Source organism: Pseudochaenichthys georgianus, chromosome 12 (genome assembly GCF_902827115.2).
Source record: "Pseudochaenichthys georgianus chromosome 12, fPseGeo1.2, whole genome shotgun sequence".
Lineage (NCBI taxonomy): Eukaryota > Metazoa > Chordata > Actinopteri > Perciformes > Channichthyidae > Pseudochaenichthys > Pseudochaenichthys georgianus.
In genome coordinates, this window is record NC_047514.1 from 28,478,961 (window position 1) to 28,491,546 (window position 12,586).

Below are 12,586 nucleotides of genomic sequence, written 5' to 3' on the forward strand. Positions count from 1 at the left end.
GAAGAAGAAGAAGAAGAAGAAGAAGAAGAAGAAGAAGAAGAAGAAGAAGAAGAAGCTAACGCTACAAAAAGGCACAACACTGTGGCCCTTTCTCATTTAACTAATTCCCCTCCTCAACTCCCTTCCTCGACTCCCCTCCTCGAATCCCCTCCTTGACTCCCGTCCTCGACTCCTATCCTCGATACTTAGTCCCGCCCACAGGAGATACGAGCGGAGGAGCCGAGGAGGGGAACCGAGGAGAGAGGAGGGGAAGCAGCAGGCAGTTAGAGAAATTGAGAACTCCTCTCCTCTGAGCGGTCATTTTAAAGAGACGTCCATTAATGATGACAGGAGGCACAGCAGCCTCTGTCTGATGGACAGATGTGTTCATGACGACTTATATATTTACTTTGATTCATTCACAGTGCGGTGTCATGAGACAATAACAGGCTACAGATGCGGACACACACACACACACACACACACACACACACACACACACACATGTATGTATGTAATATCTCATAATAACGCAACACTATCAGAGACTGGATACCCCCCCCCCTCTCTCTGGTCGCTACAATGAGGAAAATAAATGACGGGACAAAAGTTGTATTTACAAGTATTAAAAGTAAGCAGAGGACACCAAACCAACTGAGACCTGTCTGTCCGCTGCATCTACACACTCTACAACACACACACCTACACACTGTACCACACAAACCTACACACTGTACCACACACACACCTACACACTGTACAACACGCACCTACACACTGTACAACACACACACACACACACACACACACACACACACACACACACACACACACACACACACACACACACACACACACACACACACACACACACACACACACACACACACACACACACACACCTACAGCTCCTAAAGCATAATCAGGCTACAGCCGTTGTGTATTTTATAATGTGAAGCACTAAATGGTCTTAGAAAAATATGGACTCTTTGTTTGTAGATATCTACTAAACTAAAGCAAATAAAGAGAGTAGGCCTGTTCTACTGAGTGATATATATTATACACACTGCTCTGCTTTCTGCACGGACCTCACAGCTGTTCTCTCTGGAAACATCGCGTTGCGATGAAAGCAGTTTCTAAAATAATATCCAGGGGATGCATGCAGAGCTGCCATTGGCTGAGATAAGTCCGGTCGTGCGTCACGACTCTTTGAAACATATCTGTTGCCGGAAATGCATCCACGAAGGAGCCGTGGAGGAGCCATCAGTGTATCCTCGGTTAGAGCTCCTCCAGAGAGCCTCCTCGACGCTCGATGCTCGGACCTCGAAGTGCATTTAGAGAAATTAGATGTCCTTCAACATGGCGCGCTGAAATCCATTTCCTGGTCACCACCGGAGGACCGAGGAGTCGAGAAGTCGAGGAGGGGGTATTGATGAAATGAGAAAGGGCCTGTTACTCTGTTTTTACTGACATGTAACATTTTATTCCTTTTGCCCCCTCGTTGCGCCGGGCCCGTCTCCGTCCTCTGTGTCTTATTCTTATATGATTATAAAGAGTCATTATTCATTTGTTTTAAAGCTCAATAAATAACAAAGAAGAACTTTGACCGGCACTTTTCTAATTTTGTCCGTAAGATTTAAACTTTAACGGACATGTTGACCGGCGGAAAAAAATCTAACTGAAACTCTGCCGCACCGTCCCCTCGTCCCTTGGAAGAGGCGGAGAGGTGGGTGTTGGTCATCTGCTGGTGGACTGCCGGAGAGGATTACAGCGCTTGCCTCGACGGGGAGGGATTGCATTGGATTACAGCAGCAGGAGCAAACGCTTGCCTCGGGGAGGGAGAAAAAGAGCCACAGTGGAGAATAAACAGAAGGGCAACCATGGCAACCATGCGCGGGAAGTCTTCTTCGCTGCTTTTGTGGCAGACTACAGCGCCACTTACAGGCCTGGCATATGTACTACAGCGTCTCCAGCGCTTTCGAGCGGTACTGGCCGGCCGTTGCCCAACCCCACATTCCCCGATAGGTGGAGGGTTGGCCATATAGGCGGAGCTCCTCGTTCTTGACGTCAGAGAATTTTCAAATCTGTATCAGTCTGTGTCAGATCCGTTGCAGCCCCGTTTTTAGAGATTTGGGCATGGAGGAAAAGAGAGAGGGTTGTGTTTTCTGACACTTGGTGAGTTCCCTGACACACCGGGGACACATACTCATGTATTCATGTAGACGTACAAAAGTGCATTTTGCATGATAGGTCCCCTCTAAAGCTGCGTTGGGTAGACATATAACAGTGACAGTAGTTTGTGTCCTCTGCAATGTTTTAACATAAACTTGTATTATCTACTCCGCTTCGCTTGGAACCTTGGCTGAGGTGGTTTTAGAAAACAGTGCTATCCAAAACGTCAGTCTGTTCAGGCAGGGTTTCTCATATTTGTTCCTGCACAATCATTCTTAATAGCTTGAGTAAATATCCTCTGGCTCTCTTTTCCTACATTAACATTAACCCTAACTTGAACACTATCAAAGGAACTTTTCCCACCCCGCTTATCTAAAGGCTGACCTGAAGTTTAGTGCTCCTAAAACAACAAGCCTGGAGACTGGGAGAGGCAAAGGACTGCAAGACAGGTTCTGCCACTTCTTTTCTTACAGCCAGCCTTCACAAACACACCATTGTACAGCGAGTAGATACAGGCAGCGCTCTCTCTCACAATGAAGCTGTGCTTTACATGGCCGCTCGCTCACAACCTCAAGGAGACGTTTAAAACAGCCACAGTCTGAGTTAGTGACTAACGCATGCTTTTAAATTTCAGTATACACTGTTGACCGGTTTTTGCATTATTTTAAGTTTTCCATTGTATTTCTAGGTTTGTTAATGTGCATTAAACAGGTGCATGGATCTACACTGAATGTTAAGCTGAAACATAAAGTAAAAGAAAATGGCAACGCCCTGATATCAATTGTATGCCTCAGTTTATAATGTACACATGTGCATTACAACAGATCACAGTGTATCTACAAAGGCTAAACACATTAAGTCAATGGAACTGAACAGTATTCTAATTTACTTTATGATTAAAACAACTAGAAATTATTTGACATTCATTACCCCATCTGTGAAGTTATCCGAACTGACACAATACAGACTAGAGTGGGAACTATTAAGGAAGAAGGTTATGTTTTCCCACTGCCTTGTAAATGTATAAAATGTATATTTACAAAATACATAAAAGTTGTGAAAATTGCAGTTAATGTCTTCTCTGTCATTTGTGAACTTTGGAAAGTCATCCAGAGGGCCTGCTTAGGCCCACGGGCCATATGTTTGAATCCCCTGATTTAAACACTGTCGCTGCAGGGAGAAACATCTGCCCTTCACACCTGCAGCTTCATGAAGCACAGCTGGAGAATCTGGTGAATGTGTTCGTGGCTGAAATCTGTTGAAGATGTTTGAGCTTTCTCCTGAGGAATAACACCTGTGTCTGACAGGAGAAAGCTCAGAGCCTGACCATGTCCTCACGACACCAGAGACTCAGCAGGTCAACTTGTCTGCTTACATTCTTTAGCACACACTTGTGTTAAGAGTATATTCGTCTGTTTTCCAAGAACAGTTAAATACAGCTAATGTGTTAAAATCACACTTTGAAGAACACTCAACTCCTATTAGGCGCTTTCACACCGGAGTACTTTTCCCAGGAATAGTTCCGATAGTTCCTGGGATTTTGCGTTCACACCAAAAAGATCTGGAACTAGAACTTCGGGAACTTTTTCACCCCTTTTCAGTCCCTGCTAGAGAGGTGGTACTTTCCTGGGGAGATCGCGTTCACACCGGAATAAGTACCTGAGGGAGGATTAGGCAAATTAAGCCACTGACGTCACTTCTTCTTCTTCTGCTTTGGGTTTACTGGCAGGCCGCAAACCACTTCACGGCGTATACTGCCACCCGAAGTCCCGGCCGCAAGTCCCCGGAATTGGGGACTGGCTTCAGTAGAAGCTGCTGGGAGTCCCAGCAGCTTCTACTGAAGCCTTCCGAGTAAATCGCCAGAACGCCAACACCTCCTCATCTCCACCGCTCCCATGTTTTCTTTTGTGTTGACATAAGTTAGTCTCTCTCCGTTTGTGCGCTGGGCTAATGCTAATGCTAATAATGCTAATGCCAGCAAATACAATGGCGGCTTCACAAAACTTTTTCGAGTTTTACGGGGCGTGGTTTGCAATTCGCCCAGCCAATCAGAAATTGGAACCTTTTTCTCCCCAGGAAAGTCCCTGCTCTCTAGCAGGGACTTTCCTGGGGAGAAAAGGTTTGCAAAAGAAAGTTCTATTTCCAGATCTTTTCGGTGTGAATGCAAATTCCCAGGAACTATCGGAACTATTCCTGAGAAAAGTACTCCGGTGTGAAAGCGCCTATAGAGTGGCGAAGTCCCTCCCTTTCCGATGATCACCATGGGACCTTATTTCGGAAAAATCATGTATTGAAGTCAATGGAGAGAGAAAACGTATCTTTCGATCCCGTTTGAATTGTGCCATGAATTACACATATGATGTTTGTCAATCTTAAAAAATTATTTCCAAGTCAAAAAAGTCACAGTTTGTCGTAAAACTGTTGAAATATAAGACTATGAGAAATACGCAACTAGAAAGACTACAAATCCCAGAATCCCGGTCCTGCTGGCTCTTACGGAACCGACTAACTCAACATGCTCAGACTTGGAGTGATTTTCACCTCTTTTAATACTTTTCACATCGTTCTGAAAGAAAGAAGTGAAATTTGCCAACGTGACGGCCGTCTTGGTGTGTGGTGCGAGCAGTGGCGACTGGTCATTAGGGGCAGGCACAGCCCCACCTAGTGTCAGCAGAAAGTATTAAAAATAATGATTACAAAAAAATGCTAAAAATAAATATATAAAATATATTTTAAGATCATGTTTAATCATCTGATTCGTCTGTACATTGCTGTTTTAGTCTGTGTTCTTCTAATTAGTGTCTACAGTGTGTGCCTATTGAGCTGTTTAGAGCCATGGGACAAAACCCGATCCTGCCCCTCCCTCTCACTGTCTAAGTGAACGGTGACTGTAAAAACTACACTGCGCATGCTCAGAGTATTTTCCTATTTAATGTGTGTGGCAAAAAAATAATGACCATAGGGGCAAAGTGCTGCCATCCCCACCATACGTCATCTCACATCATTCAGAGCTGATTGGCTGTAAGTACGTGTGCCGCGACAAGTGTGGTGTGTGAAGAGGAGACGAGAGACGCGTCCTAAAACCAGGAAGTAAGCTGCGCATGGCTTCCCTCCACAAAAAAGTAATGAGATTTCTCCATAGGATTTTAGAAAATAGCTCGAAATAAGATCTGTGGGAAACGTAGCTGTTAGATAAATGCACGTTTTGTTCAGCCGGATAATATCCACATGTCTACCCTACTTTTATCATTTTCTAATCATAAATCTATCGATTAGATTTATGATAGACTTTTGAAACTAAAAGAAGATAAGGAGGACTTTTACAAAAAAGTAATAGAGATTTTTGTCCAGAAGGATAGGCAAATGGACTTCATCTTCAAGTCAAGGTAAGACCACAATTTTATTGAAAATGGGATCTTACTAAGAGAGAACAATTCAATATTTAAATTATAAAATTAAATTTTTTTGGGTATCCTTCTGTTGAACTGTCTGTTTAAAATTAATTGAAGCATCAGACAAAAAAAGCTTTTGAAAATAATATTATATTTTGATTTAGGTCAAAATATAATATTTGTAAACCTGAAGAGTCAGAGCCTCACCAGCCATGAACCTCTCTGCAGAAGCTTATAGATATCTACGTTTGTTGTGCCCCACCACTTGTGTACATATAAAAACACCACTGGGTGCGAGATGGGAGTTGTAGTTCATTGAGCGGTTTCACACAAAAAAATGTGTTACTTCACAGTTTGACGACACATTTTAATTTTTTTGACTTGCAAAATTATCTTTTAAATTGACAAACATCATATGTGTAATTCGTGGCACAATTCAAACGGGATCGAAAGATAATCTTTCTCTCCCCATTGACTTCAATACATACTTTTTCCGAAATAAGGTCCCATGGAGGTCTATAACTGAAACATTGAGAGATGTGCACAGTTACATATCTTTGGTTATTTTTAGGTAGAGGAAACTAAAGGTTGATTGGAACATTGGTGATGGAACTACATTTTAAACCCTTGAAAATGGAAAAGCACTTAAAACGTATGTGGAGTGGAACTTTAAATGGTTATGCATGACATCAAAGCTGACCACTGATCACACAGACAAGATTTATAGATTTAAACGTTTGGACTTTGGACTTCTTTAAGCCAGGAGGGCTATTGCTATGTTGGAAAATATGGATGCTCTATCACTGAAGACTTGGTTTAGGAACTTGTTGGTAGTGTTGGTCTAGAAAGACTGACATACATCACTAAGGGCAAGCAGAAGGACTTTATTCAGCTCTTGGAACCGTATATGAACATTACGAGGGATGGGAAGGTGATCTCTGAAAGGGAATTGAGGAATTCCTCTATTCTATTTATTATGTATGTGTGTATAAGTGTGAAGTACATGTTTGTTTTCATATTGTTGTTCCAATATAAGAAAATGCCAATAAACATATTTAAAGATTTACATTTCTGAGCAAAAGCAATCCAAAGATATGCTTAATCTATGAACAACAATCGAAATAAATCGAAATTTGATCCAATATATTCATATGTGTTAAAGCTGACTGCTGTATTACTGATGGCAGACACAGATCATGCTTAGAGACCTGTCTAGGTTCAAGCATAATGTGGCACTGAATATTGAAAAGCAGAAAGGACCATTTACAGTGAGAGCAGACAACAGGAGACTGAGCACACACACATCCGACTGCTCACACTTCCCTTTTCTCGAGCTGCACTGCAAATAGAAGCAGCTCTTCATTTCTCTATATAAAAGCACACCAAAGCACCGTGCCACGCTGCCATCACGGCAGACTACACACGACAGTAGAGCAATGTCATCAGCCCATGTAGGATGTATGAAGATAATGTGAAACCAAGTACACATGAGCAGTGTACAGTCAGTGGTCAAAGGATAGTCAGTGGTGGGTCAGTAATGTGAACCCAGAAGCTTGATCCTGTTCAGCACCGGACATGCGTGCTCCTTCCACAGGCTGGTATGGGAAACGAATAGTTAGAATGTTGTGGAAATGGGCTTATTATTATAATATTAGTGAATCCTAGCTCCAGCACCTCTTGCAAGTCTTCCTTGGGGATTCATTGTCTTTCAATAATGTAAACACAAACAAGCCCTCAAGAAATACAGATGTGTCCAAAATATTATTATTATCAGCCACTTTCCATTATGCTTCCTGGATGAAATGCCTTACTGAAACGTTAAATAACAAGTATAGATTTAGAACAGAAATATTTTAGAATCATTCTAAGATATTTACTACTTCATTAATCAAATAGAATGAGTAGTAATATTAGCAGGTCAGGGTTGTGTGAAGGGTTTTCTGAATACACTGCACCCAGAGTGAGGGTCTCCCTGTGTCTCATCATCATCAACAACAACAACAACAACAACAACAACAACAACAACACCACACTAACTCACTGCACATTCCTTGAGCCTGTACACGGACACATGGCATGGATTCGCATTGGGAAGTTAGGTAACTGTGAGCCAAAACAGTGTTGACTAACTGAGTTATTTGCATGCAGGCAAAGTGCTCAGTGGCTGTAGATCAAAGCCGTGACCTGCTGACCGCTGTCTGAAGGGACCCCACGCACCAAGCTGCTGACTGCCTTCTGGTTAAAGGATACATGGCAGACTGCCGACAGAGACACTTTACTACTGTTTCTTATTCATGTTCAATCTGCTTTCATCATCCCCCTGGGCTGAGTGTATTTTTGAATATTTCAATTCATTCTTCTCTCTCTCTCTCTCTCTCTCTCTCAACAGCATATTTTGCCTCTTGCTTTGCAAAGTGCTGTTATAAAAAATGGAATACTATCAAAAGGACGTAACAGTGTTTCCGCCAGACCAGGGCTGAGAGGGCGTCCACCCCGAGAGCGGGGGGGGGGAGAGCGTGTGACGTCACGTCGTGTCACGTTACTTGAATTTTGAATCAAGCCGTCCCTTATAGATACTATCTCTTTATGTACTAGTGATGGGAATTCCGGATCATTGGGCTCGGCTCACCAAGAAGAGCCGGCTCTTTCGGCTCCTAAACGGCTCTTCGTTTTACCACAGTTCACCGCGGAGCCTCTGTTTCGCCGCTGCGAGGCTCCGGCTCCACTAGCACCCCATCAAGGCTCGCCGGCAGAACACTTTCCGTCACAGGAACGCGCTTTGCTGGCGGCGGAAAGAATCCCACCAGACTCCTTTGCCCCTCCAAGAGGGATGTCCTTGTCCTTTTTCCTTTTCGTAATTTCAAGCCATAAAAACTCGATCTTCTCTCGAATTATTTATTTTTTTGGATGCCTTTGGCTCGAGTTCAGGGCGTTCCGAGCTGAATAAGGGCGTCAAATGACGGCAAGACGCACCCCTGGCGGAAACACTGCGTAAAAGTCTTTTGCAAACATATTTCCCAGACAGACACGGTATTACATGAATTCAATTTTGGGAAACATATCAAATCTGCTTTATAGGAATATCAACATCTTAGGACATAAACTTCAATTTCTTGTAAAGGTGAAATAAATATCAATATTAGTTCTGGGTCAGGTGTTATCAGAGTTATACCGCAGGTACCAGGACCTGTCCTCACAAATACGGCTACCTATTCTATAGCTGGAGACCGTGCACACAAATACTGGGCAGAGTAGTGATTATGTAAAGAAATGCTTTCAACACATCATTTCCTCTAGAGCCTCGAACAATACTTTTCTGTTGCATACAAATTTGAAACAAAGAAATACAATGTAATCATATGCGAGCTTGAGGTGTGTTGGGAAGTTTATCATGGCTTTGGGTGGAGCCAGGCTAGCAGTTTACACCTTCCTCAGGTCTTAATGCTAAGCTAGGCTATCCACCTCCTCACTCCAGCTCTACACGCATAATATTGATATTGATCTTGTCATCTCAGTTTCAGAAAGAAGCAAATATAAGCATTTCCTAAACTGTTGAGCTGTTAGGTGGTAATTGCATACCTAGTTATCTCAGGCAAGAAAGTCTCTGCTTATTTCTTAACGCAAAAGAATGGAATGAAAACCAAGAGGAAAAAGACTAATTCTGAATTGTATTTTGCAATATTATAAGCTCTAAAAGGGTTAAAACATGCACAAAAAGGACCAGCAGCTCTATAGCTGTTGGACAGCCCATACAAAGTTCCCCACCCTTTTGGCTGTTGCTGCTGTTGAAAATTGGTCTCGATGTGAAGAGAAGCCAGTTTGAAGAAGAACATTTAGCTTGCTTCAAAACTTGCCGAGGCAAACCACTGAACATCAACATACTCCGAGAGGCTCAGAGAGGAGCAGCAGGAGGCTGGTGCCTCCCTGGGCAGCTCCCAGTGTCGCTGTAGTCAGGCTGGAGCTGAAACAGCACAAAAGGCCATTTTCCCAGGAGACATGAGGGTGAAATAACATAAACTGTGGTGACGTGCAGTGCCATACCAGTTTTACTGCTGTAGCTCTTATCTGAGGTGGAAAACTCACAACAGAGGTCAATTATCCACGCCTTCTAGCAGCGAGTGTGGACATAATCTAGACATGTTCTGTGTGGGAAAACAGAATGTCACTAAGTACATTTACTCAAGTACTCTACTTAAGTACAATTTTACTTGTACTTTACTTAAGTTTTAAGAGAGAGAGAGAGAGAGAGAGAGAGAGAGAGAGAGAGAGAGAGAGAGAGAGAGAGAGAGAGAGAGAGAGAGGAACCGGTACCGGAGATCGCTGTTGTTAGCTTCTGGTGCTAGCGAGCTAGTGGCCGGGTCTCAAACGTTTTGGTCACGATTAATGTAAACAATTATTTCCGAGGCTCCCGTTTATATGATCATTATAGTTATACAAAAATGAGAGAATAAATGAAAAACAGGTTTGAAGTACTATATGACAGTAAAAAAAGAATAGAGTTTAAAAGGGGAGTGATTTGTAAAATATCCATAAGGAAAAAGTAAATCTAGGTCCAATCCCCACTTATAAAAATAGCACTTGACCCCTGCTTACACCTATATGCCGTGAGCTGATTATCGAGCCTTAATTGTAACAGTCGCGGGTACACTGTGTATTTGCGTGGGGGTTGTTGCAGTAGAAACTGTAGCGACCGGTACATTAATGGGAAACCCTAAATGTGTGCGCACCCTCTATGAAACGTCAAGCTACCCCACAGCACCCCCAAAAGAAATCTCTGGCACCGCCACTGAGCCTGCAACCCGTTTTGAAGAAATGTGCAGTGCCAAACAGGCTCATTGCAGCCACTAATGTGAGAGGACACACTTTTTTGCCAAATATCAGCATTTTCTTTCTTTTCATTTTTTTGCACAGATTGCAAAGTGGCAAAGTATTATAACTTATTGTTCTAGCAAAGGGATTGCACAATTGTATTATGTTTTTTTTTCTGACCACACAGACTTATGGAGCATTGTTTTATTATCACTGTTCTAGCAAAGGAATGCTCACGTTCATATTGATGTATTTTAATAAATGTTAACTTGGCCCATTACGTGACTATTTGTGTTGGGGGGGCCCGGCTTTTTTTTTCCTCCAAAGGGGGGGCCTGACAGAAAAAGCTTGAGAACCACCGCTATAACCCCAGAACACCACCCCCCCGTCAGCATGGAGGTGGAAACATTCTGCTTTGGGGTGTTTCTCTGCTAAGGGGACGCGAGGACTTCCCTGAATCGAGGAGAGGGTGGACGGGGACATGTAGCGTAAAATCTTGGCCGACAGCCTCCTTCCCTCAGCCAGGACTCTGAACATGGGTCATGGAGCGGTCTTCCAGCAGGACAATGACCCTGAACATACGGCCAAGGCAACACAGGAGTGGCTAAAGAAGAAGTACATTGAGGTGATGGAGGGGCCTAGCCAGTCTTCAGACCTTAATCCCATAGAAAGTCTGTGGAGGGAGCTGAAGCTTCCAGAGGCCAGGCATCAGCCTCAACACCTGAAGGTTTGGAGAGGGTCTTCAGAGAGGAGTGGACCAACATCCTTCCTGAGATGTGCACAGACCTGGAGACCAGCTACAAGAAGCGTCTGACCTCTGTGTCCAACAAGGGTTCCTCCACCAAGATCTAACACATGTTCTGCAGGGGATCACATACTTATTTCCTCCACTGTATATATTATTCTGAAATGGACCAATCTGCAGTACTTTTGCTACTTTAAGTATATTTTATCGCCAATACTTTTGTACTTTAACTTGAGTAACATTTTGAATGCAGGACTTTTTCTTTTAACAGAGTATTCCTACACTCTGGTACAGATTTAGTAGGCCTACTTCTCCCACCTCTGAGTGTCAACTATTGAAATTAGGGGGGGGGGACATTTGTGTCAGAGAGTATGCTAGTGAAAGCAGAGTGTGTTGGTTGCATGCAACAGAGGTGTTAGTGCTTCAAAACAAGGGAGTTGAGAGTGTTTCCAAATACCTGGATGACTGAATGGCAAAGTCCCCCCCATCAATCAGCCGGATCTTGCAGAAAAGCACTCCATTGACAAAAGGCACTGCTGTTAGCTCCTCCAATGTAAAGTGCACTTGAAATTTGAACTTCTTCTTTCTTGTCAAAAAAGACATTGTTCCCAGCTGGAGTGTGCTCCTGGTATGATGAACACCAATGGAAGAGTTAGGAACAAATAAATATACTGAACGTGGCTTTAAAGTAAGGAATGGAAATCCCTCTTTGCTTCAAGGTCAGTCATCTCTGGAAACATGTTCAGACCTGGAATGGGAAATAAAAACACTTGTTAGAGTTATACAAGCAGCTGAATGCAGCTCCATTGGGAACTTCGTGTTACGGTTTCTACAGCAATGACAGATGTGGACATTAAATGTACCCTGGATGTTTCTATCCCACGTAGTAGATTTAAAAAAACACATCCTATGTAATGCTTTAGTTTGATTTATGAATGTAAGGTTTTTCAACAGTTTGAAACTCTTTCTGTGTTTCCTCCAGCAGTAACAGTGTCTCTCTCGCGGTTCAGACAGCTGCCACGCGAACACGCAGCGCCGGGGCGGCTCTCCGCAGGCTGAGTGCCGGGGAAACTTCTCTGACTCACCGCTCCGTCTGTCCGGTGCTCCGCATTCTGGTTTTGGCTGTGTACCGTTGGCGGGGTTTTTGGCCCTTTCATCGGTTTCAGTGCATCTTCCACAACTTTCCCTCCCCGGTAGAGAGTTCAACAGTCAGACAGGCTGTAAAACAACTCAGAGTTAGGGACCGTCCACAAAGTGTACACACTGTGCAGAGGTGCAGAGAGTGCATAGCTGAAAATGGAGGCAGTGGTGGAATGTAGGGAAGTACATTTAGGCTACTTAAGTATTGAAGGCTGCTTAAGGAAAATGTTATGGTTCTTGTACTTAACCTAAGTATTTTTCTTTTTATGTGTTATGCTTTATACTACGTCTACACTATATTTAGTAAGCCAATATTTATCTTTTTAATATTTTATTGAGTTTCTCCTTT

At 43.2% G+C, this 12,586-nt stretch overlaps 1 protein-coding gene across 1 annotated transcript in view; it reads right to left on the bottom strand.

Moving 5' to 3' along the window:
* eeig1b (estrogen-induced osteoclastogenesis regulator 1b) overlaps positions 1-11,757 on the bottom strand; it is a 40,955-nt gene extending 29,198 nt beyond the window's left edge. The window contains exon 1 of the mRNA XM_034096526.1: positions 11,555-11,757. Within this exon, the coding sequence (XP_033952417.1) occupies positions 11,555-11,700 (146 nt within the window). The 5' untranslated portion in view covers positions 11,701-11,757. The remainder of the gene's footprint in view (positions 1-11,554) is intronic.
* Positions 11,758-12,586: the final 829 nt, after the last annotated feature.